Below are 27,717 nucleotides of genomic sequence, written 5' to 3' on the forward strand. Positions count from 1 at the left end.
TAAAATAGCCCTTCTTGCCAACAATGTAACAAATGCAATTACAAGTTGATCTGAAGATGAAATACACTGAATATGATGCGGAACTATTCCAAATAGAACAGTCAGTCTATTAGGTTGTAAATTAATTTTCAGAGCTTTAGAAATTGTAGAAAATAAAGATTTCCAAAACAATTTTAATGAAGAACATGACCAGAACATATGTGACAAAGTAGCTACTTCAGTTTTACATCTATCACAGTAGTTGTCTATACTAGGAAATATTTTAGATAGTCTCTCCTTTGTTAAATAATAATGGTGAACAATTTTAAATTGAATTAAACAGTGGTTGGCACATATGGAAGAAGAATTTATGTCTTTCAAAACTCGAAGCCAATCTTCATTAACAAAGGTCATATTAAGTTCTCTTCCAATCAATATTTTCAAGTTAGACAATTTTTACAACAACATTTACCCAAGTTTCCATATTTACAGTAATCTGATTTGTTGGATACCATTTTGAAGTTGAATCCTTTAGTGAGAGGTTCCATTAGCAGAATTTATAATTTATTTTTGTTACAAAAACAGAACCTACCACTAAAGATTAAACAAGACTCCGGCATTTTATATGTGTTACCACCATGCTCAATAACAGCTCTACCCTGCTGTTATCAGAATATTAAATGGTTCCTCATATGATATGGGTTCAACAGTGGCTGCATGGGAGATGCCAGAGAGTAGTGGTGGATAAGTGTTTGTCAGGTTGGAGGCCGGTGACTAGTGGTGTGCCTCAGGGATCTGTACTGGGTCCATTGTTGTTTGTCACATACATTAATGATCTGGAGGATGGGTGGTAAATTGGATTAGTAAGTATGCAGATGATACTAAGATAGGTGGTGTTGTGGATAATGAAGTAGGTTTTCAAAGCTTGCAGAGAGATTTAGGCCAGTTAGAAGAGTGGGCTGAAAGATGGCAGATGGAGTTTAATGCTGATAAGTGTGAGGTGCTACATTTTGGTAGGAATAATAGGACATACATGGTAAATTGTAGGGCATTGAAGAATGCAGTAGAACAGAGTGATCTAGGAATAATGGTGCATAGTTCCCTGAAGGTGGAATCTCATGTGGATAGGGTGGTGAGGAAAGCTTTTGGTATGCTGGCCTTTATAAATCAGAGCATTGAGTATAGGAGTTGGGATGTAATGTTAACATTGCACAAGGCATTGGGAAGGCCAAATTTGGAGTATTGTGTACAGTTCTGGTCACCGAATTATAAGAAAGATGACAACAAAATAGAGAGAGTACAGAGGAGATTTACTAGAACGTTACCTGGGTTTCAGCACAGAGAACAGTTTCAGCACAGTTACAGAGAAAGGTTGAACAAGTTAGGTCTTTATTCTTTGGAGCGTAGAAGGTTGAGGGGGGACTTGATAGAGGTATTTAAAATTATGAGGGGGATAAATAGAGTTGACGTGGATAGGCTTTTTCCATTGAGAGTAGGGGAGATTCAAACAAGAGGACATGAGTTGAGAGTTAAGGGGCAAAAGTTTAAGGGTAATACGAGGGAGAATTTGTTTCTCAGTTTCTCAGAGAGTGGTAGCTGTGTGGAACGAGCTTCCAGTAGAAGTGGTAGAGGCAGGTTCGATATTGTCATTTAAAGTAAAATTGGATAGGTATATGGACAGGAAAGGAATGGAGGGTTATGGGCTGAGTGCAGGTTGGTGGGACCAGGTGAGAGTAAGCGTTGGGCATGGACTAGAAAGGCCGAGATGGCCTGTTTCCATACTGTAATTGTTATAAGATATACTCTTGACATCACGGTCTACCTCACTGTGAGCTTGCACCTTACCACCTACCTGCACTCTGTCGTTGTTTTACCTACTACTACCCCCAATACACTGTGTAATGAATTGATCTGTACACTCTGTGTTCAAGGTGAGCTTTACATTGTATCTCAGTAGATTTATCAAGGGATGTCAGTCAAAGGTGACTACATGGGGCTGGGGTAAATAAAGATTCTGTCACTGATTGATGGAAGGGGTTTAAAGGGCAAATCTTTAATTCAAATCATAGCTCATAGGTGTTGTAGGCAACTTATCCCCAGTTGGCCTCAAGGTGGTGGTGGTAAGCTGCAGTCTGCATGCAGTTCCAGCAGAGGAACCGTATTATTTCCAGGTGTGGAATGTGCAGCCTGGAAAGGTTTCCACAATAATTAACTCTACAACTTGTGAATAGGCTTATGGGCCTACTAGTTGGAGGACTATAAATATAGGAACAGAATTGGGCCATTCGGCCTATCGTCTGTTCTGTCATTTGTTCATGTCTGATTTATTACCCCTCTCAACCGCATTCTCCTGCCTTCTCCCCGTAACCTTTGATGCCCTGACTAATCAAGAACCTATCAACCTCTGCCTCCACAGGAGTCTGTGGCAGTGAATTCCACAGATTCATCACCCTCTGGCTAAGGAATTTCCTTATCTCTGTTCTAAAGGGAGATTCTTCTCTTCTGAGGCTGTGCCCTCTGGTCCTGGACTCTAGTTAGGTTAAGTTTGGCACAGAATGGATGGGCCCAAAGGCCTGTTTCTGTGCTGTAGGGCTCACTGACTTTGACTGTCCCACTGTTTTTAAACATTATCTCTACATCTATTCTATCTAGGCCTTTCAGTATTTGATAGGTGTCCATGTAATTTCCCTTCATTCTTCTAAACTCCAGTGAGTATGGGCCCAGAGAACATTAACCCTTCCATTCCTGGGATCTTTCTCACATACCATCTCTGGTTCATTTCCAATGCCAACACATCTTTCCTTACGGGGATATGGGGCCTAAAACTGCTCACAACAAATGTGGTCTGATCAATGCCTTATAAAGCCTCAGTATTACCTGCTTGATTTTGTACTGTAGTCATTGTTTCGGGAAGTGTTGCTGAAGGGGCCACGTTAAGTAACTCAGTGTGTTTGTTGTTAAAAATACTCTTCACGTTGCATCAGCAGACAAGGGAAGTTAGTGTGGTGTCAGTTTGTCCCAGACAGTGACAATTGATCAAACTGCATTCCTCAAGACTGGTGCCTTTCTGTTTTGGACAACTGTTGAAATGAACAAGCCTCCATTTAAAATGGTCTTCAGCTGTTGCTGCCTCCCAGGGGAGGAGACACTGGAGGCGTGCTGGACCCTCCGCTGATGTTGCTCTCCAGTGTTCGTTCTCTGGATTGTCTTCGGCTGCCATAACTGTGTGGTGTGTATATATATATATATAGATAGATTTTTTTGTGTGACTGTTTTTCTATTTTAACTATATGTGCTACATGCTGCATGTAACTGTTGGCACTGTGTTTTGTACCTTAGTTCCAGAGGAATGTTGTTTCATTTGGCTATGTGACAAGTAAACTTGAATTTGAACTATATGGTCTTCAGCTGAACCAGTGCTTTCAAACCAAATAAATGCATAATGTCATAGCCAGTTTGTACGTAGTAAGATCTCACAGAGTTGTTGAAACAATAGGGTATCAAATGAGAAATTAACAGAAACTCAGAATTTATTCCAAAAAGGACCATAAAGAAAAGCTAAGAAACTACAGGTTGTGCATCAATAGTAAGGAAATTGTTGGGAAAAAAATTCCATGGGACACCATTTATTTTCACTTGGAAAGACAGGGATTGATTAGGAGTGAACATGATTTTGTCCTATCTCACAGGTCCAATAGTTAACACCTCAGCAAAAACTAAGAAACTTGATTGCCCTCCGAGGAAGGATGTGGAAGCTTTAGAAGGGGTGCAGAGGAGATTTACCAGGTTGCTGGCAGGTAGAGAGCATGCCTCATGAGGATATACTGATTTCTTTTTGGAGCAAAGGATAAGAGATCACTTGATAGAGGTCTGTAAGATGATGAGGCATAGATAGAGTGGATAGGCAGTAACTTTTTCCTCAGTGGAAATAGCTGATACAAGGGGTCATGATTTCAAGGTGGAGGAAAGTATAGTGGTTGGGGGAGGGGGGGGAGGTAAGTTTTCTTTTGCAGACTACGGGGGTGGTGGTAGAGCTTGGACAGGCTGCATTTATTCTCATTGCAGAGGTGTATATAAGGGACATAGAAAGGATAGTCACAATCTTTTCTCAGAATTTGGGGAATCTGAACTAAAGGTCATAGGTTTAGAGTGACACAGATTTAGGGTAAGAGATTAAGAGAGGATCTGAGGATACCTGGAACACTGCCAGAGAGAGCAACAGAAGCAGTTACTAACAGCAATTGAATTACTTCGATACCAAAGGCTACAGGCCAAGTGCTGGGAGAGGGAATTAAAATGAAAGGTATGTGTAGACCTAATGCCCCATTCCCAAATCATGACTGATCCCACCTTCCCTGGTAAAAAGCCCAATAATCTGATGCCCTCCCTCCTACATCAGCTCCTTAGGCACAAGTTAAATTGTATAATCTTCCTAGTTCTGGCCTCACTAACACATGGCACAGGTAGCAATCCTGAGATTCTGCCCTTTAACTTAACACCCAAGTCCCTATGCAGAACCCCATCACTTGTTCTGGTGAGGGGTTCAAGTGTCATTGGTATCTACATGGACTTGTGGTTGTTCACCCTCCCACATAAGAATACTGAAGACTCAATCCGATATATCCCAGACCCTGGCACCGGGCAGGCAACATACCATTCAGGAATCTAATTCTCAACCACAGAATCTCCTGTCTGTTCCCCTATCACCACAACCTGCCTCTTGTTCAGCCCTTCCCTTCTCAGTCACAGAGCCAAATTCAATGTCAAAGACCTGACCACTGTGACTTTCCTCTGTCAGGTCATCTCTCTCCCCCCCCCCCCCCCCCCCCACACCAATAGTATCCAAAGTGATACGTCTATTGTTTGGAGGATGGCCACAGGGGTATTGCACTGGCTGCTTAACCCCTTTTTCTTTCCTGACTGTCACTAGTCCTGGTTTAATACTTCTCTATACGTCCTACCTATTCCCCCAGCCCTTAACACCCACCTCCTGAATGATCCCAAGTTCATCCAGTTCCAACCCCTTAATAGGGAATGTTTGAAGCCACAATTGGATGCACTTCTTGCAGGTGTAGTCATCAGGGACAGTGAAGGTTTCCCCAACTTCCCACATCCACAAGAGGAATATTCAACTATCCTGTAACTAAACAATAAATAAACTGTATCAAAGTAAATATGGAAAAGATAGGTCTGGTCCACAGGTTCAGATTCTAAATTGGAGAAAGGGCAATTTTGATGTCATCATTAAAGGATTTGACAAGTGTGGATTGTGACAGGAAAACCCCAAGGCATTCTACAAGTATGTGAAGAGCAAGAGGATAAGACGTGAGAGAATAGGACCAATCAAGTGTGGCAGTGGAAAAGTGTGTATGGAACCAGAGGAGATAGCAAATGAATTCTTTGCTTCAGTATTCACTACAGAAAAGGATCTTGTCGATTGTAGGGACGACTTACAGCGGACTGAAAAGCTTGAGCATATAGACATTAAGAGGATGTGCTGGAGCTTTTGGAAAGCATCAAGTTGGACAAGTCTCCAGGACTGCATGAGATGTACCCCAGGCTACTGTGGGAGGCGAGGGAGGAGACTGCTGAGCCTCTGACAATCTTTGCATCATAGAACATAGAATAGTACAGCACATTACAGGCCCTTCAGCCCACAATGTTGTGCTGACCCTCAAACCCTGCCTCTCATATAACCCCACCCCACCTTAAATTCCTCCATATACCTGTCTAGTAGTCTCTTAAACTTCACTAGTGTATCTGCCTCCACCACTGACTCAGGCAGTGCATTCCACGCACCAACCACTCTCTGAGTGAAAAACCTTCCTGTAATATCCCCCTTGAACTTCCCTCCCCTTACCTTAAAGCCATGTCCTCTTGTATTGAGCAGTGGTGCCCTGGGGAAGAGGTGCTGGCTGTCCACTGTCTATTCCTCTTAATATCTTGTACACCTCTATCATGTCTCCTCTCATCCTCTTCCTCTCCAAAGAGTAAAGCCATAGCTCCCTTAATCTCTGATCATAATCCATACTCTCTAAACCAGGCAGCATCCTGGTAAATCTCCTCTGTACCTTTTCCAATGCTTCCACATCCTTCCTATAGTGAGGCGACCAGAACTGGACACAGTACTCCAAGTGTGGCCTAACTAGAGTGTTATAGAGCTGCATCATTACATCGTGTCTCTTAAACTCTATCCCTCGACTTATGAGAGCTAACACCCCATAAGCTTTCTTAACTACCCTATCTACCCGTGAGGCAACTTTCAGGGATCTGTGGGGATGGGAGAGGTTCTAGAGGATTGGAGGGTTGCAGATATGGTTCCCTTATTCAAGATAGGGAGCAGAGATGGCCCAGGAAATTATAGACCAGTGAGTCTTACCTCTGTTGTTGGTAAATTGATGAAAAACATCCTGAGAGGCAGGATTTATGAACATTTCTAGAGGCATAATATGGTTAGGAATAGTCAGCATAGCTTTGTTGGCCGGCTTGTGGCGCAAATAGCATCAGTGCCAGACTCCAGAGCTTAGGCTCCCAAATTCAAATCCAAGTCAGGCCATCCCCAAGCAGGCTTTCCATCCGTGCTGGGTTGAGCGTCAAGCTAGCCACTCAGCCTCATAAAAAATACAAGGGTCGAGTCAGGAATGTTCGTTGGTTAATCCAAAAGGAGACCTACCTGACACCACATGCCAGACAAGAATAGCTGACTGGTGCGACACACCATTAAAAAAAGCATAGCTTCGTCAAAGGCAGGTTGTGCCTTACAAGCCTGATTGAATTTTGAGGATGGGACTAGGCATTATGATTATGAATAGGCAGCATGACTTTGTGAAAGGCAGGTTATGCCTTACGAGCCTGATTGAATTTTTTGAGCATGTGATGAAACACATTGATGAAGGTAAAGCAGATGTAGTGTATATGGATTTTAGAAAGGCATTTGATAAGGTACCCCATGCAAAGCTTATTGAGAAAGCAAGGAGGCATGGGATCCAAGGGGCTATGGTGCATAAGAAAAATTGGACAGGAAAAGAGATAGGTTAGTGTATATATTTGACTTAACATTTTATTTATAAATTAAAAGTTATGTTCACCTCACAGTATATAGGACTTCAAAAGGTGGAACACCAGAATGGATATGGACATTTTCAAGTGGGATGTTCCGTGGTTCCCTTGAAGTGGCAGATGGAACTGTGCTTTGGGGCAGTACCCTGGACAATACAAAAGTCTCATCCTGAGATAATGTCCTTAAATGTGGAGATTCTGAAATTGTAGACACTTTGTGCTAAGGGCAGCATTTTAACCCAGATTGAAGCAGACATCACAAAGTAATTTCCAAAGTGATTTATTTGCTAGGTATAATAAACATACATTACAATACATGCTACAGAAAATAAAGATGTATTTTAATTGTCACGGAGAATATAGTGTTGTAGATGGTTCATCTCTTCATATTAACAATGCAATAACATTTCCACAGTATTAACCCAGAATTCCCCCTCCCGACAGCTTGACAAGGTACAGTATAATTACAAAAATAAGAGCATCTTAACACATTTGCTGAGGGTTGAAGTCTGCATGGACATTGTTTTTGTAGGAAAACAAAGTCAAACCCATAATTCAACCAGGATTCCTCAATTTTGAACTCTTGAGTGGATAGAAATGATGGAAATGTGTTAACTTTATTACTTTCTAAAAATTGCTTGCATGTCCTGTAATAACTGCAGGTCATGTTTGGAATGAGGCAGGCTTAGTCCTTAACAGAACCCCAAACTAGGAGGTCTGAATAGAGAAAATTTGTAATGCTTGGACAATTCTTTTGTCAGTCCCATAGACAATGATGAAATTAGCAGCAGTGTGGTTACAACCCAATGTCTGCATCAAGTTAGTGCTACCCACCACAGGTCTGTAAACAAATCCCACTCCAAGTTCCTCATAACCAGCTGCAGGATGGGATACAATTGTATTCACACCAGCAGCACCCCACATTTACCCAAAATGCTGGACAGCTGTTTAACACAGGTTCTTGGTGATGGCAGCATAGACCACAGTGAAGACCTCATCTTCTCTCCTCCCCCCCCCCCATTTAAACGCTAGCTAATGCCTTGCTGAACCATATTCAATTTTGCAAATGGGTAGTGGCACCAGGCATACAACTATTCAGCATAGAAACAGGCCATGAGCCAAACTCATCTGTCATATAGCCCTCTATGTCTAGCGAATATGTCAAGCATGTATAAGTTGGAAATCCAAAGTTACACAAAATGCTGGAGAAACAACTCAGATGGCATCTATGGAAACTTGTTGAAGGGCCTCAGCCTAAAATGTCAACTGTTCATTCCCCCTTCAGGAGATGCTACTGACTTGCTGAGTTCCTCTGGCTTTTTGTGTGATGCACAAGTATTCAGTAGAGATGTCTTAAACGCTGTCAATATCCCAGTTTCAACTAATCTTGCAGGCCATGTACTCCACAAGCACTGGGATTTGCAGATTATCACATGGAAATGTGGAAGGAAACCAGGGCACCCGGGGGAAACCCACGCAGTCACAGGGATTTCAGATTGTCACCTACCTTTCCTGACATTAGTGTCTGTATTACAGTAAAACTATCTTTGAACTGTAGAATGTCAGTTTGTACATGAGGCAGTTATAAAGTCATACAGCCCTTCAGCCCATCCTACCTATACCAAACTGATTCTGTCTAATCCCATCGACCTGCACCCCACATCCATGTACTTATCCAAACTTCTCAAATGTGAAAACACAATATGCAACTTTTATCTTCTGGGATGCAATTCCATTAATGGGTTAAAAACTTAAGGTGCAAAGTAACTCGAGTTAGTGGGCAAAAGCCTGATCCCAGAGTGTTTGGATTAACAATGGCCAGAATAGCCAGCTGATTGTAGAGACACCCATTTTTCAGTGCAACCTGTTGGGTTTTCAAGTGCCAAATGATTGCCTTGAATGTGGCACTTAGTCAATCTCACCTGATGCAGAGATTGGAAAGGGGATAGGAATCAGAATCCCACCTTGGTTCAGATACCCAAGTAGCAGTGCAAGCAATTAGGCTTCACTGTCAACATGGTCTTATAGCACAGATAAAAATTAATATGGCTCCAATTGTAGATAATTAAAAATTGACAAATGATAGGGACAGAGGCCAAAGCTCTCCCATACAATGCTATACTCCCATTTTCACATGGGAGACTTTGATTAGCATAAGGTGAAACAGCTAAGTTGGCATGCTTTGTCACTGGTCCCTAATGGGTGGGACATTGGAAAAAAGTTGAATTTCCCCATGGGGATGAATAAAGTATCTATCTATCTATCAGAAGAACAACTCCTTTCATCCCCATCCTTCCATTTCAAGATTAGCTCAGACTATAATCCTGCTCAATACCCTAGCAAGAAATACTCTGAACTACTGAGCTCCAGGGAAACACGAGTGTATTTCTTAATTGTCAGGATGGTTTACTTCACCATCTTCCAGTAAAGGAAACAGTTTCATCAGCAAACATTAATAGAGCAGATCGGAGACAAAGTAATCAATGCTTTACTTCTCCAAGTACACATCCAAACTGCATTCATGTTGGATGGCCAGAAGTATTATGTGGCACAAAACTCTGCTCCATTAATCATTGCGGAGAGGAGTCCTCCAGTATCAGAACATTAGAAATATTTGGTCCTATGCAGCACTACAATGTCTTGATAATCTAAAGTCTTTCCTCTGTGCAACCCTCTCATTCCAGACTGCCTCTCTACCCATCACCCCCTCCCAAAATGCACACTTGCTGTGTCACTTCTAGGTGATGGAAAATGCACACTGAACATCTTTCAAATGCTTCATTAATATTTGCTGCCTCTTTGTAGCAGCTTTATAGCAAATCTGTGGAGATATTTAAGAGATTATTAGATAGGCACATGGATGAAAATATAGGGGAAGGATCTTGGAGTAGGTTAAAGAGTTGGCACATGATGGGCCAACTTTCGCAGTTCCATCATACAGCTGATGTACTTACTCATGTTACATTGACTTGGGGAGATCAGGCCTGTGTAGTGGCAATTGTTGTTCAATGATTTTCTCAGCAAGTCCAACATTCACAACAATATCAGTCCTGCCAACTGGTCAGACACTACCTGTACTTTATAATAGTGAATATCCCACCCCATCTGGGACTGACTGTTCATCAGCAGGACATACAGGTATGTGGTTAAGGGTGCAGTCAAACCAAGCACTACAGCTGAGGAAGTCCAGAGGGAAGGCCTATATTCCCATTTCTCTCTCCCAGCAGCAAAACTATTTGCAAGTTCCATTCAGGACCTCTCCACCTCAGTGGCAGAGTATAGTGTAGAATCAGGGAAGGACATTGGTCCTCCTTACCAGTTAACACTGAACATTTATTAAACCATTGGAAAATTTAGTGTTAAATAAGTATTTCAAAATAAACAGCATTTAGTTTTCATTAGCTATGTAAAATAGTGGCCAAATGGAAGTTGACAAAGATGATTCTTCCATGCATGTGGCTGTAAGTTTACCACCTTAGTCACTTTGAATATTTGCAGTGATGGGCTATTAAGGTCAAACCCAGGCTGTGTTCCTTAATTCATGATCTCCAAATAATTAACCACAATTCTTAAATGCCATAACCAGAACCTTAAATAATATTTTATAGATGGCATAGAGTTTAAAGATAGTTTCATTTGGTGTAGGAAGTAGAAAGAACTGCATGTACAGAAATTAAATTGGAATTGAATTAAATATGTAAGAAAGACGAAGGAAGAAAACTATCACAAGAGCTATTATATCCTGAATACATGCATCTGCACCAAATGGCTTCTTGCAATACTGTCATATCCAGCACTCATCACAATGCTTTGATATCAAAGTCTACACATCAGCTATGCCTGCAGTTTTATCCAGGATAATTATCTTTCCCAAATGGCCAGTTTAAACTCCGATTAACTTTCATGTATCAGGTATACAAGGGCAAGCAGGGCAAGGAAATCATGACCTCCCCACCAGCCCAAAACAGGCTAAAGTGAAACTCCTGCAACAACAGTCCTGCAAGAGACCTGAAACACTCAAAATTTTACTGGAGGTGCAAAATACAACAGCAGAGACTTACCACTTGCTCAGTTCATTTCTACATTTAAAGAGTTTGATATTTTAACCACAGGAACTGTAGGAGGGAGTTTAAAAGTTACCGGCCATGAGACCTGCAGTCTTCCTTCAATGGGCAGAAATGGAAACTTCAAATACATGTAATAAACTGATTTCAGTCATGGCTTTAGAGTAACACTGACATTGGAATATCAATAACACCTTGAATTTTAACACAAGTGAAACCTACTGTGCAAATTTCCACCAGTTTCTAACCAGGACAACTCACTCAAATAAGCAAATTCTATTCTTGCCTGGCAAAAAAAATAAATTAAATCTGCAATTGAAGGTGCCACCAGAAGAGACTTGAGAAGTTTTGGCTCCACAGACTGTACATGTGCTGTTGTGATATGGAATTGTTTCCACATTTCCTCAACCTCATTTGGTAGAAACTACTACTGTCTCATTATTATCTAGCATGCCTTCGAGAGCAATAACGTTGAATAGATTCCACTGGCTCTTGGAGCAAGCATTGGCAGGTAATCACCTGCAGATGCTCTCACTATTTTCCAGTCACTAACAATTAGGTATGGTAACCCTGCCAAAAAGATGGGGAGAGCTACCAACAATATGACTGCAAAATCCATGCAGAAAATCCACACATTAACAAAACTGTAATAACCAGGACTTAGTGCGAACTGGAGGTGAAATAAATCACATTTAAAACACTTAAGCAATGAATCATTACATTTTACAGGGAATTCCAGAACATAATGAGAACATACCCACTTCTGGAAAGTGAGAAAGCTATTTGGAAAGCTGTATTAGCTTGCTGACATGGTTGTGTCATGGAGGACCAGAGGACAGACACAAAATAGAAAGACATCCCTTTAGAATAGGAGACGAGGAGGAATTTCTTTAGCCAGAAGCTGCTGAATCTGTGCAATTTATTCCCTCAGAGGGCAAATCATTGAGTATATTTAAAGTGGAATCTGATAGGTTCTTGATTAGTAAGGATGTCAAAGGTAATGGGGAGAAGGCAGCAGAAAGAGGCTGAGGAATAATAAATTAACCATGATGAAATGGTGGACTCGATGGGCCTAAGGCTCCCGTGTATTATGGTGTCAGGAAGAGTCAAATAAATAAATCCCAGATTTGCAATATTCTTTACATTGGCTGGTAAATGGAAAGGTGGGCAGCAGCCTGGGGGCCTCAAGTTCCAAGATATTCCACATAGCAGCAATGCAAAGTAATTCTGCCATTAACAGTCCCAAGCCTGGCTATGAAAAGACGACAGTTTGGTATGGGGCTAGCAACCCCATAAATCATAAAAATTCTAATGTTACAGAAACACCAACAGAAGCTCCAAAGACCTCATCCCAGGGAGAGGAAGGATATACCAAGATGAGCTACACCCGGAAAACCCTGAAAGACTGGTGCAGGACAGAAGACTCTGGGAAGCAGCTGTTGGCAGCTTATGCCCCTGCAGGGTGACTGATGGGTTTAAGAAGCAATACACAGGAAAATAAGAGCAAAAATTAAATCATGAGCTACACCCAATGGTTTTGCCCATGCACCAGCAGCAAGGGGAAAGTTGCCATTCGTCTTGAAAAGTGTCCCAGATCCTCCAATGGCTCAAAACCTTCATTCAGCTGGTTTCATTTTCACTTTCAACCATCTAAAGCTAACTGACTGATTGCAACAAAGGACGGCGAGCTAAAGATGAAGGAATATGGAGATAATGGAGTAGCACTGAGCCATCATTGCTTTGTAGAAAAGGTGACCCAAGCTCAGAGGGCTGGCTCAAATATTAAGACCCCATAATTATAAAACATCTGTAACTACAAGATCTTCTTTGAATTATAAACTTAATACTGTTCATATAATTTCTACTAGTAATAGTATTTTCATACAAAGTGTGAATTCCATGATTGACAAGTAATGTCACAAAGGCGGGGAAACTAACAGGAAACCAAGCCCACGCCATTAATACTTTCAGGTGACTTCTTCCAGCTTTGATGTATTTGTTTTGTTTTAAAAAAACAAGGTGTAGTTAAGTAGAGAACCCCATCAGCACTAGTGTATAACCTCCTGTCTCCAAGGAAGCTCATCCTGACTATTCCCATTTTTCCTCCGATTACCGTACAAATTATTGTATTTGTTACGGGGTAGCAGCCAAAAACTTATATACCAATTTTTGTTTGGGAAATGTGTATGCTGTTCTAGATGTGCTTTGAAACTGAACTTCATTTTAGGCTTTGGAAGTCAATACATATACCAAAAGTCAGAAGTATCCACATTGCTGTTGCCTCTTCCCCCATGACCCACAGACACAGAAAACAGTCTGAAAATGAACACGTGTTACTCACTCGCTCCTCTGCAACCATTATCAGCCTGTCCAAGCAAAGTGTGGACACAGGTAATTCAAAAAAAATCCTTTAAGCACATTTTCAGGCCACGATTATTCACTATTCTCAGGTGAAACTCAAGACCCAAGCTATCATTTATGTCATTGCTTACTTTAAATGTGCATGGAAGGGGGATACAATGGAGGGGTGAGATTTTAAAAACCCACCTCCATCTGAGACATGTCCTGATGTGATGTCTCCTGTACTTTAAATGGCAGATGTGAGATACAACCATTGATTTCTTTCCATTTCACACACTCTCTCTCTCTCTCTCTGATGAAGCAACACACATGGACATAGGTTTAAATTTAACCACAGAGTACTGATGGCTAGTGAGAAATGCAGAGGGATCTCACAAATCACAGGGCTGAATAAAACCTTGTTTTAATGGACATCACATTGTTTTTTTTGGGGGGAACAGAAAAGAAATTCACTTATTAACAAACTACCAGGAACAGGCCTGAAGTGACAATAAATTGCATAGAAATGTTTGGCCGCTGAATATTTAGGTGAGATGCTTATTCCCCTAATGAACACAATTCTCCCTGCCATCCCACTTGTTTCACATCTCCAGCCTTTGCCAAAATCAGTATGACAAGCACTTGAGGAGCAGGTCCTGATGCCACCACTGGCTACATGCTCCACGCACCACTCCAAGCTATTGGCGTTAAGGAAAAGTGGTCACAGCAACCCTACAACAATAAATACGTCCAGATTTTGTTACACTGAATTTAAAAACAGAATTTCAATATAATCTGAAATCAGAACAGAAATTGAACAAAGGTTAAAAAAGGAAAACAAATTTCAGAGAAGACATTTGTAAAAGTGTTAGTACAGCTGCTATGTTTAACTGTGCTATATGTTAAACGTAACACGAGATTAAGACGCAGTTCAGTCCAGAAGATGAAGTACGTGTTGTATTACGTCTTCCTGTACAATTCATTAGATTGTTATTGTGTCATGGAGCAACAAGGCTTCATATAAAGTAACAACTGGAAGACTATCTTGGGGTCCATTATGCGTTTGAGAGAAGGAACCATCCAAGGAATGTGCCAAGATGTAGGTAGTGTATGATACAGGAAAACATTTTTCATTAACGCTGTTGAGAAACATGATTCTTTGCTTTGGAATGCCAAAGCGTAGATTAATAATTGGTCATTAGGCACTGATTGATCAGAAGACAAACAAACATGGTTAATTCATTGCCCTTGTCCCCCACCATAAACTTGCTGCACACTATTAGCACACAAGATCTAAACTTGCTTTAAACCCTCCCAAAATCAAGCATTAATCTTTTGTAGTGTTTCCTGGTTTAATGTGGCAGCAAGTTTAAAAAAAAACACTTGCATCTCTGCTAAAATCCTAAAATTACTTAGGTTTGTTGTTTGGCAAAACTCATCTTGGAAAAGGCCTGAAAGATGAAGTGGCATTTGATGTTTACAGATCAGACAGCCAAACGTTCAAAACGACACCAAGATATGAACACATTCTAACAGCCATTAAGTCAATATCGGTGAACATTATCAGTTACCCAGACCAAAATTAGTGTCTCTTTAATGGTTACTGCAAAATAAAACCATTTACCATATTCACAAAAGATTCTGTTAGATGCTGGAAATCCAGGGTAAGACATACAAAATGCAGCAGGAACTCAGCTCAAGCAGCATCTATGGAGGGGATTTCCCAATGAACGGTCTTGGCCCGAAACATTAACACTTTTAATGTTTTCCATAGATGCTTCATGACTTGCTGAGTTCCTCCAACATTTTGTGTTACTCATTTACCCGACTGAACTGATTCACATAAATGATCTTAAACATTTGCTTAATATTCAGCTAAAGGTACATCCCTATGCAGACAAAATGCTGGAGAAACTCAGGTCAGACAGCATCCATGGAGAAAAACAAACAGTCGACATTTTGGGCCAAGAATCAAGCCTTTTCCGTAAAAAGCAACAACATTCAAAGGGTGTCAGCTTGAAATGTCAACTCTTTATTCCTTTCCATAGAAGCTGCCTGACCTGCTGAGTTCTGCCAGTATTTTGTGTTAATTTAGATTTCCAGCATCTGCAGGACCTCTTGTGTTTACATCCCTATCCAGTAGTGTTTAATATTTGCAACCATGAACCTTGATGTTGTGTGAGATCGATCATGTAAGAGGCCATCGTCATTGCACCTGCTCCACTACCCTGATACTCCCTGCAAACACGTCCCTTGTACAGCTGAGCTACCAGTTGCATTCAAGGTATAATTACAGACCTTAACCCTACCTTCATCCAAAGACCACAAACTGGCTGTTGTAGAAGGGCCACTGGATGACTTGGGTTGAATCTCTTCTTCACTCCCTTTTCTAACTTGGGGGCATCAAAAACAAGACCAGCAAAGTACAGGGCTGAGATATGCTTTAGTGTGGCACTGCAACCATCATTGCCCATTTGGCCATAGGAGAGTTCCATTTGCTCTTTACAAATCTCACACATACATCCAGATCCACAGCCACAGTATACTTGCAGGAACATTGATTAGTTAGGAAAGAAACTCTGATTGTTCTCAGCTCCGAATGTGCCCATCATGTGAACATTACTCACCAAAGAACGTAACCGTTAAAGCATACACCAGAACCGTGGCTGCAAACTGCAACCTAAACAGTTTCAACAGTTCCATAGGCAAGTTAACTGCAATCTCACTGGGCTAGTGTAAACATTAGAAGGCCAAAGTCTCCGGGTGTGGGGTTGGGCGGGGACCAGTTTGTTGGAAAATGGAACTGTAGAAAGTCTGTTCCCATCTGTAATTCAAATCATTTTGTTTTCTAAAACAGATCCACTCAGCTTAGGTCCTCCTCAGGGTTCTGTTGATCAAGAAGTCGGACGTGGGTGAAAGGGAAGTGACCGTGTTTACCGTTGCATTCTCCTTCCCACTGGCCATTCACGTTGATCTTGGTTACCTTCACTAGGTCACCAACCTATAAGAACAATACAAGGTCACAATCAGTTACTCTAAATGGAGAATAGAAATGATTCATAGCAGATTTCTCACTTTACATTTTCTTATGACACAAGGTGGCCATTTGGCCTATCAAATCTATACCAGCTTTCAATTTAATCCTTGAAACTTATTCTTTCTCATGAGCCCATTAATTTCTCAGCCACGCCAGGAGTAATCAGTGATGGGTGTAAAGATTAAAAATCTTTTCAAACAGGGAGGTTAGAATAGCATATTAGGAAGATCTAAACAGAGGCAGAGATTTGTGAAGGGAACTTCAAAAATTAGGATTGAGGACTAGAATATAAACTCAAGGATGCAGTGCTGAGCAACACACACAAAATACTGGAGGAACTCGGCAGGCCAGGCAGCATCTGCAGGAAAGACATTTCAGGCTAAAACAATTCATCAGTCCTTGGAGTATTGAGAGCAATTTTGGGCCCCTTTTGTAAGAAGTGTGTGCTGGCATTATAGAGGGTTCAGAGAAGGTTCATGAGAATGATCTCAAGAATGAGCAGCATTTGGTGGACCTGGGCCTGTACTCGCTGGAGTTTAAAAGAATGAAGGGATGTTGAAACTTATCAAATATTGAAAGGCCTAGACAGTGGATGAGGAGAGAATGGTTCAAATAGGACCAGAAGGCACAGCCTCAGAATAGAAGATGGCCCTTTAGAACAGAGATGAAGGAATTTCTTTAGCCAGAGGTTGATGAATCTGTAGAATTCATTGCCTCAGACAGCTATGGATGCCGTCATTGGGTATCTTTAAAACAGAGGTTGATAAGTGATCAAAGGTCACAAGGAGAAGGCAGGAGATAATAAATCAGCAACGAGGGGGCCTGAAACTGCTCACAATAATCCAAGTGCAGTCCGACCAAAGCTTTTAAAAAGCCACCACTTATTCTCACCCACATTGCAACAAAATGTGGATCTCAGATCGGCCTCTACAGCCACCTGGAGACCCACTAATAAAAATTCTTGAGAATGTCATACTTGATTCAAGTGACTGCACTATTAAAGCCCCAGCATTGCATCCTTGTTTTTATATTCTGATCTTCTCTGCCACCATCTTAATCTTTAGGGAACCCTGTACAAGGACTCCCAAATCCCTTTGCATTTCTGAACTGCTCTTATTCAGCATACTGACCTCCCTGATTCCAACTACGCTATCATGTCATTGTTACAAAAGCCCAAAAGTTCTGGAATTCCCTCCTACAACTCCTTTCTGCTTTCAGATTCCCTAGAAAATCCTCTTAGCTTTGATCAGATGTCCTAATATCTGCTACAAAGACCACAAGGAGATTTCCGAGTACTTGAAAAAAAACACTGGAGGGCTCTCGACATATTAAGAAATATTTCAGGAGGACAGAGACGATAAAGTCAAAACACAGGAAAGCTGGATCAATTTAATCGCGTTCAGCACAGAACCAGGATGGGGACTATATGGATCAGATGCAGGGTTAAAAAGAAATTGTGGTAATCTTAATATCTAACACCCACATGAGTAAGCAAAACCCATCCATCTTAAATCCTTATCTAGCTACATTCTTTCAGGCAAAGGAGTCAGATGTTTGAAATGCAGCAGGTCGAGACTGATAAGTTGCCTGGCTGTTCTTATGTCCTTGCACACAATCAGTTGAGGGCTGGCTGCTACCAGTCACAGCCGCATAAAGTGTGAGTCACTGCACAGTGGGCAGCCGTCAGGGCAACACCCAGCGCATTGAGCAAAGCAGACTATAGCTAAAACATTCCTTTGTTCCAAATACTTCTTGTTTAGTGCTTAAGCAGAATTTGTATTTACCCCTCAATTCTTTTCCACACTTATGCTAAGTTTAATTTCTGAATGTTATAATTGAGCTTCCCATCTCTACAGAGCCCAAATGCCTCCATGTTACCAAAAATACCTAGATAACTCTATAGTTTGCCCAGGATTCAATGGTCAATTTGTGCTGTTGGCTTTAACCATTTTTCTCCTTCATCAAACGGTAGCAAGAAATATTACATCCAACCGTGAAGTGCCAAACATATTCAAGCACAGAAAATGACGACACTGGAAAAAGCCCCTAATCAGCCAAAAAGGCAATGGAAACACAAGCGAGCTAGCTACTTTTTAAAAGCATTGAATCTTTTAGATGTGCTCTGGAGAATACAATGTATTCTTGAATGGAAAATCCTACAAAATGTAGTTGATACAGCCCAGCCCATTACAAGTAAAGCCCTCCCAACCACTCAATGGAGCAGTGTCGCAAGAAAGCAGCATCCTGCCTCCCAGGAAATGCTCTCCTCTCACTGCTGCCATCAGGACTCTACCAGGCTCAGGAACAGTTAATAACCCGAGGGGAAAACTCCACTCACCCCATCATTGAAATGCTCCCACAATCACTTTCAAGGACTTTCTCTCATGTTCTCGATATTTATCCTTATTTATAATTATTACTTTTTCTTTGTCTTTTTGCACATTGGTTGTTTGTCCATACCTATGTGCAACTTCTTATTGATTCCACTGTATTTTTCTTTATTTCCTGTGAATGCCCACAGAAAATGGTGACAGACAATACATATACTTAGAAATAAGTTTAAGTTGAATTTTTCAACTAAGCTATGAAATACTATTCTGGAGAAACATCCAGAATGAAAAAATTCTCGTCATTCAAACCAGGGCTGTAAGAGGCTTGTTTGAATCAAATAACCCGGCCCTCTTTTAGACACACAGTCATAATGAACCATCACGTGTGCCAAACCTAGCTGACTGGCTTTGACCAATGTTAATCTGCCTCGGGACTGAATAAAACCACAGAGTAATTTGTGTACATTTCATATGAATATCTCTCTGCACCTCTTTACACTGACGTATGAAATGAGTGTTGAATATTGAAAGGCCTAGGAAGGGTGGATGTGGAGAGGATGTTTCCAGTAGTGTATAGCCTCAGAATAAAGGGACATCCATTTAGACTAGATGAGGAATTTCTTTGCCAGAGGGCGGTGAATCTGAGGAATTCATTGCCACAGACAGCAAGATGATGGGTATATTTAAAGCAGAGTTTGATAGTTTCTTGGCTAGTAAGGGTGTCAAAGATTACAGGGAGAAGGCAAGAGAAAGGGGTTTGAAAAGTATATGTCAGTCATGACGGCGCAGTGGTACACACTCAATGGGCTAAATGGCCTAATTCTGCTCCTCTGTGTTCTGGTCATATGGAGTCCAGACTCCCCCACCCTAACTTTGTCAATAAAGTCTGGAAGGTTTGAAGATAATTGGCAGAATGCAGTCAGAAAAATTCATGCCCAGATTCTCCAATGTCACTTAGCTTTTGAGAAGTCCAGCAGATAAAACTTCGGAAGTGAGATCTGTCAGATCTAAAGATTCTTTCCCCAAGACAAGAATAGAAACATGAAAATTTGAGCCTTTGGAATTCTTCTAAGTGCATCTGTTTTTTTAAAAATTCTGGCCCAGTTGTGTTGTTGGTACAGGTTAGGGGTTTTAAATTCAAAAATATACTACATCAGCAGATGAGTTGACCTTCAAGCCTCCTCAATCATTTACTGAGCTCCTCCAGCATTTTTGTCTGTTATTCAGTATCTTAATTAAGTTTAAGATGGTACACCGCGGTAACTGGCGATTCTGTGCATGCTCTGCTGAGCAAACTGCCCTCTACACTATCCTATACCCGAGAAACCCTTCTAAACCTCCAATTTGCTACATCTAGCAAGATCAACAATACCCTGGTGAAGTTACTGACCCAGCTGGAGATCATCGACGCGCCAGAATTGCTTCAACTCCAGACCGCACCTGGACCCGATCATCGAGGCCTGGTCCGAGGTCCACAACGTTCCCGGAGACCTGCTGCCTGCTACCATGTCGTGCCTGGAGACATGGCCCATTTCGACCAGCATCTCTATGAAGCAAACGAGCACACAGGAGTGATGTCGGAGACCAGAGCGACCATCGTAGAGCCTCGTTGGTGGCTATCCACAGCTGCTGGAAGTGAGGCCTCCGTCGCCGAGCTCGGAAATCGAGCCCGGGGCTTGGCTGGAGAGAAGGCCTCCGCAACCGTGACTCAGTTCACGGACTTGTTTCAGCCGGCAGCCCGGCCCTCCGGGATTAAGTGTCAACTTCAGGGCCCGACCCGATCGACAGCCCGGGCCCCTGGCAGCTGGAAGTGGCAGCCGAGCCTCCCCCGTCACTCGGCCCGACCTGGAGCGCCCAACGATGCGACCCGCCGATCGATCCTCGCGGGACGAGACCGCCAACCTCAAAGAGCTGCCAACAACACACTGCATCGATGGAAATCTGGAAAGATGCACAAATTACCGAGGAAGCGTGGGAAAAGAGCTGGGCTGCTGGTCAGATTGAAGCGGAGGGGCTTTAGGATCCCTCTGCCCACCATCCTAATGTGCAAGCCATAGAGAACAAGGTGGATGATCTTAAAGGGAGACTCACCTACTGCAGGGAGATGCAGAACTGCTGTGTATTCTGTTTCACAGAGACCTGGCTCTCCCCTGCCACCCCCCCCCCCCCCCCGACTGTGCCATCCGACCAGAGGGATTTTCGATCCATCGGATGGACCGCAAGGTGTCTTCGGGCAAGACAAAGGGAGGTGGTGTCTGCCTACTGATCAACACTGCGTGGTGCTCGGACACAGTGGCACTGACAAGCTCCTTCAGTCCAGACCTGGAACATCTGTCGGTGAAGTGTCGTCCTTATTATCTGCCACGGGCATTCACCTCGGTAATACTGACAGCGGTCTACATTCCCCCCCCAGACGGGCGTGGAGTGTGCTGTGAATACACTGTACGCCAACATCAGTGAACTTGAGACTAGGTATCCGGAGGCTTTGCTCATTACAGCCGGGGACTTTTACCAGGCCAACCTCAGAAAAGCCCTGCCAAAATTATACCAATGTGTCTCCTGCTCCACTAGAGGCCCGAATATACTGGACCACTGCTACACAGCAGTCAAGGATGCCTACCGTTCCATCCAACGACCTCACTTCGGAAAATCGGACCATCAGGCCGTACTCCTCCTCCCGGCTTACAAACAGAAACTGAAGCGGGAGGTCATGGTGTCAAAAGTGGTGTTGCGTTGGACAGAGGAAACGGATGAGGTCCTCACTGTCTGCTTTGAATCGGTGAACTGGTTAGTATTCAAGGACTCAGCAGCTAACCTCGATGAGTATGCCTCAGCTGTCATGGACTTTATCTGGAAATGCACAGAGGACTGTGTGTCTCGCAAGATGATCCGGGTATTCCCTACCCGGAAGCCTTGGATGAATTATGAGGTCCAGTCCTTTTTGAAGGCTAGAGCTGCGGCTTTTAGGTCCGGAGATACCAGTCGCTACACGGAATCCAGGCGTGAACTCCGGAAAGCCATTAAGGGCGCCAAGAGGCAATATCGAGCCAAGTTGGAAGCCCAGGCTAACCAGAGGGATGCCAGTAGACTGTGGCAGGGTCTAAATGAGATCACTGGGCGCAAAGAAAAAGCTGGGAATATCAATAACTGTAGCGCTTCTCTTCCTGACGAACTTAACGTATTCTATGCAAGATTCGAACAGAGGAGGAGCGTTCCCGCCCCCTCTGGATGAACCAGACCTGGTGGCATCAAGATTCATCGTCACCGAGGAAGATGTTAGAAGAGCCTTCCTGAAGATAAATCCAAGGAAGGCGATAGGCCCAGATGGCATCCCGGGACAGGTTCTCCGGGCCTGTGCAAGCGAGCTAGCTGGAGTGTTTGCTGACATCTTCAACTGCTCCCTGCTTCAGTCTAAGATCCCCTCATGTTTTAAGAAGGCAATGATAATCCCAGTGCCGAAGAAAAGCAAGGTGGCATGCCTGAATGACTACTGACCCGTGGCTCTATCATCAATTGCTATGAAGTGCTTCGAGTGATTGGTTATGGCAGACATCAACCATAACCTACCGGTCAACCTCAATGCTTTGCAATTCGCCTACTGGAGCAACAGGTCAACGGCAGATGCCATCTCTCTGGCATTACATTCCTCCTTAGAACACCTGGAGAATAAAGACGTATATGTAAGGCTCCTTTTCATCAACTATATCTCTGCCTTTAATACCATTATTCCAAATAAACTGATTCCTAATCTCCGGAACCTGGGTCTTAGCACTCAGATCTGCAGCTGGATCTTCAAATTCCTCACAGACAGGACCCAGGCTCTAGGGTAAAACTCTCCTCTACAATCACTCTGAGTACCAGTGCCCCACAAGACTGTGTACTCAGCCCCCTGCTGTAATCACTGTACACCCATGATTGTGTAGCCAAGTTTCCATCAAACTCAATATATAAGTTTGCTGATGACACCACAATTGTAGGCCGTATCTCGGGTAATGATGAGTTTGAGTACAGAGAGGAAATTAAGAACCTGGTGGCATGCTGCGAAGACAATAACCTCTCCCTCAATGTTAGCAAGATGAAGGAATTGGTTGTTGACTTCAGAAGGAGTAGCGGACCGCATGACCCCGTCTACATCAGTGGTGCCCAGGTGGAACAGGTCAAAAGCTTCAAGTTCCTGGGGTGAATATCACAAATGACCTGACTTGGTCTAACCAAGCAGAGTCCACTGCCAAGAAGGCCCACCAGCACCTTTACTTCCTGAGAAAGCTGAAGAAATTTGGCCTGTCCCCTAAAACCCTCACTAATTTTTATAGATGCACCGTAGAAAGCATTCTTCTAGGGTGCATCACAACCTGGTATGGAAGTTGTCCTGTCCAAGACCGGAAGAAGCTGCAGAAGATTGTGAACCTAGCCCAGCACATCACACAAACCAATCTTCCATCCTTGGACTCACTTTACACCACACGCTGTCGGAGCAGTATTGCCAGGATAATCAAGGATAAGTCCCACCCAGCCAACACACTTTTTGTCCTACTTCCCTCTGGAACAAGGTTCAGGAGCATGAAGATACATACGGCCAGATTTGGGAACAGCTTCTTTCCAACTGTGATAAGACTGCTGAACAGATCCTGACCCGGATCTGGGCCGTACCTTCCAAATATCTGGACCTGACTTGCACTACCGTACTTTCCCTTTTCTATTTTCTAATTGTGATTTATAATTTAAATTTTTATATTTACTTTGATTTGTACTTCAGGAAGCGCCAAGTGCAGAAACAAATATCACTGATGATCGTACGCTCTAGTATCAATTGTTTGGTGACAATAAATTATTTGTATTTGTATAACTTTGCTCTTCCAATATATCCGATTCTTGCAGCAAACTGAAGCCCAGAATCTGGCTTATTATAACTGACATATGTTGGGAAACTTGTTTTGCCTTCACCTTGCTGATGTTGACTGCAATGTTGCTGTTGCAACACCACTCAAACTCTCACTCTTGTTCTTCTCATCACCATTTGAGATTCTGCCATCTCCTATCCTGAACGGAGTCAATGACTTAGCATCTGTGAGAATCAACAGCCAACACAATCTCTTATCACAGACCTCGGAAGGGTAATCTCTGACTCTCAATTTTGCAGTGAAGGGAAACTGGTGTCTCATCCAAAAGAGCCCTTAAAAAACACTGCATGCAGTGTGATCATTCTTCTAAATTCCAGGGTGCAAACTTCATCCATTCCTTCCCTCATCAGACAAATAAACTTTAGTGAAGGAGATTAAAAAACATGAAATGCTGGCAGAACTCAGCAGGCCAGACAGCATTCTTATTTTAGACTATTATTTTAGTCTGGTTCTCTTCCTCTCTCTTTTCTCCCCCCTCACTATAATCTCTCCCCCCAGCCCTACCTTTCTTTCTCTTTTATTTCCCCATAATTCTCCACCTTCCCCCTAGCCCATTTCCCTCCAGCCCATCACTTTCCAGCTCTCTACCTTATCCCTCCCCCCACTTCTTATCCCCCCCCCTCGACCATCCCATGTTACTTCACTCCTGATGAAGGGTTTCGGCCCAAAACGTCGTTATTACCTCCTCCCATAGATGCTGTCTGGCCTGCTGAGTTCTGCCAGCATTTTGTGTTTTTTATTTATTTCCAGCATCTGCAGATTCGCTCGTGTTGCCTTTAGTGAAGGAGAGTTTAATACTTCAGATTAGTGGACAAAAACTGAACATACTAGCGTGGTCTCAATTAGTCTCTGAAACTGGATTATACACTGATCCTCTCAGACTTTCTGATTTGACAATAGGTGAAGCATTCCATTACAGGTGACCTTGTGTTATGAAAGGAGAAAAGCAAGATAAAACTTTATTTATCCCTAAGGAAATTATTGTTGCAAGATTGTTTAGTGAGAAATATACACTTTACAATACATAATGTAAGCACTGAGGTACAAAAAATACAAAATGTGGATTAAAACAATAGTGCAAAATATAGATGTGCAATGAAACCATAGGAGAATCTTGTGTAATTCAGTGGCACACCTCAAATGGAATGAGTGTTACTAAAGGTGCTCCTGTTTGTCCCAGTATGTCATTGAAGGGGAGAGGGGGATTGCCCATAATGCTCTGTAGTTTCTGCAACATCCTCCTCTCAGACAACCATCCAGTTCCACCCCCAAAACAGAACCAGCTGTCCCGACAAGCTTATCGATTTTCTTGGCATCAGCTGCTCTCACCCTGCTGTCTCTGCAGACTACAGCGCAGAATAGAATGCTGGCCACCACTGAGCCGAACATCTGCAGCATCGTACTGCAGATATTAAATGACTGGGGCCTCCTCGGGAAGTACAGTTAGCTCTGTCCCTTTTTGTACAGAACCTCTTTTTAGTCCAGTCTATTGCCCAGGTGAGTTCCCAGGTACTTAAAGCCCTGGTCAACTTCCACACCAGTTCCCTTGATGGAGATGGGAATGCAGGGCATTTCCACCTTCCTGAAGTCCACCAATTCCTTTGTCTTAGTGATGTTGAGCTGCAGGTTGATTCAGCCCACAGCACTCAAAGTTATGTCCACCACTCTTCTATACTCAACCTCTTGACCCTGGCTGATGCAGCCCACAACTGCCAAATTGTCCAAAACTTCTAAAGGTGGCAGGACAGTCCTGAGGTGCCCCTGTGCTGCTTACCACAATATCTGATACACAGCTCTACAATCTCACATACTGTGGCTGCCTACGGGTAGTTTGTAATCCCGGACATAAGCTAGCTCTGTGAGCTTATTCCCTAGTAAAGCAGGTCACATGGTGTTAAAAGCTCTGGAGAAATGAAAGAACATGATGATAATAGTGCTGCCTGGCTCATCCAGATGGGTGCAAGCCTGAAGGGTCCTTGGTTGGTAAGCAAATTGCAGGGGGGTCCAGAGGTGTTAGGACCAGTCTTTCTAAGCATTTCATAACATGAGGTCATGCAACAAAAGGTTGTACATATGTAAAAGGATCTGTAGGCAAATTTTCACAAGACTGCATGCATCAAGAAACAAGATTTTGTAGCTATTCCCCCCTCCCCCCAGGAGAAATTCTTGGTGAATTTTATTCCACTTTAGATTTCCAGATTCTAAATGTGAATATTGCCATAACACAGGAGTTAGCAGTACTGTGTCTGGAAGCATGGTCTGTACAGCCAGGTTAAAATCTCACCAAGTTGGCTGTGGAATTTAAAACAGTCAGCAGAAATGATACTGTGGTTGTCATGGAAACCCATATGGTTCAATAAAGGGGAGAGAGTCTGCCATCATCCTAGTCCAGTCTGGCCAATGTTCAACTCCAGAGCAACCAATCTGTTTAACCCTTAAATGACCTACCTCTGAAACAGCCTGGTGAAAGATGCCCAGATACTAAAATTAAAGAAAACATGAAATAATTGTTATCTCCACAGCTACTGCCTTATCCTCCAGGATTTTCAGATTCACAGCATGAGGTTTTTGACCTATTGAATTTCAATTGTTCTCTACTTTCATACTTCAGTCTGTGAAAGTTCAACATTAACTTCACTGCACCTGCACGCTACGTCTGTAATTACTGAGATAGCCAGGTCCTTCTGACTTTTTGCATTTCCTGCTCTCACTATTTACAGAATCAGCTTTATTGTTTCTCTTTGCAAATTAAACATGCCACATTTTCCAGATTAAACTCCAATTTAACCTATTCACATTCAATGTCTCGCTCAATCTTCCTTTCACACTGCTCACAGTTTAGTCTTCAGATCTGTGTGTGGTGTTTACAACTGCTCCATGTGACTTGGTAGCTGCTGCTGGGTGCTCCCATCCTCTCTCCACACCCCCCCACACACACATACTGGTAGGTTAATTGAGTCATGTTAACAATCCCTTCACTGTGGCGGGGGAGTGCATGTGCTATGTCGAATCTTTATTGATGCTTTGCTGCATGCTTGAGTGCTCGGTGGGAGTGCCAATGCTTTTTTGCTGTTGGGGGAGGGTGTGGGGGGGGGGGCTTTGGGATTCTAACATTTAACTGTCATTCTTTGGGGCACTCCTGTTTTTGTGGATGTTTGCAAAGAAAAAGAATTTCAGGATGTATATTGTATACATTTCTCTGATATCAAACATACCTATTGAAACCTTCACATTGATTTAATATCTTTACTCGATAAACACTGGTGCCAAGCTGTATCGGTGTTTGGACTTCAGTAACATGCTTTGCACCCTGGAGAGGATAGTCCACCAGAGGCGCAAACTCATGATTCCCTGGGATTGACAGCTGCCTACTACTATAGATACAGTGAAGAACAGGCCCTTCCAGCACACCAAACTGTGCCGCCCAGCAACCCCAATTTCACCCGAGACCAGTCACAAGATGATTTACAATGATCAATTAACCTACTAATCGTACGTATTGGACTAGATGGAAACTGGAGCACCCAGAGGAAACCCACATGACCACAGGAAGGAACGAACAAACTTGCTTACAGAAGTTGCTGGAATTTAACTCCGATGCACCGAGCTGAAATTGTATTGTGCTAACTACTACGCTACTGTGGCGCTCCATATAGCTGGGTGGCACAAAGGAAACAGGGAAATTGGTAGGCATGGTAGAAAGTACAGTTAGAGGTGGATGGAATTGGATCTATGCGATTACTCTGCTACCCACAGCTCTAATCTGCTAATTAAATTTGCCGACAACACTACATTGATTGGCCTCATCTCAAATAATAACAAGGTGGCCTACAGAGAAGAAGTCATCTCTCTGACACAGTGATGTCAAGAAAACAATCTCACACTCAACGTCACAAAAACAGAGAAGCTATTTGTGAATTAGAGAAGGAATGGAGACCAGCTAACCCCTATTGACATCAATGGATCTGGGGTTGAGAGGGCAAACAGCTTTAAGTTCTTCAGCATCC

General features: G+C 42.7%; 1 protein-coding gene and 1 long non-coding RNA gene across 3 annotated transcripts in view; one reads left to right on the top strand and one right to left on the bottom strand.

Annotated features, from left to right (window-relative positions):
- Positions 1-27,717, top strand: part of LOC140731531 (uncharacterized) — an 86,347-nt gene that overhangs the window by 41,148 nt on the left and 17,482 nt on the right. The gene's annotated exons all lie outside the window — the stretch shown is intronic.
- crk (v-crk avian sarcoma virus CT10 oncogene homolog) overlaps positions 7,303-27,717 on the bottom strand; it is a 50,344-nt gene continuing 29,929 nt past the window's right edge. Inside the window, 1 exon segment of the mRNA XM_073053000.1 lies at positions 7,303-16,443. Coding sequence (XP_072909101.1) covers positions 16,306-16,443 — 138 coding nt within the window. The 3' untranslated portion in view covers positions 7,303-16,305.

The sequence above is a fragment of the Hemitrygon akajei genome, chromosome 8, assembly GCF_048418815.1.
Source record: "Hemitrygon akajei chromosome 8, sHemAka1.3, whole genome shotgun sequence".
NCBI classification, from domain to species: domain Eukaryota; kingdom Metazoa; phylum Chordata; class Chondrichthyes; order Myliobatiformes; family Dasyatidae; genus Hemitrygon; species Hemitrygon akajei.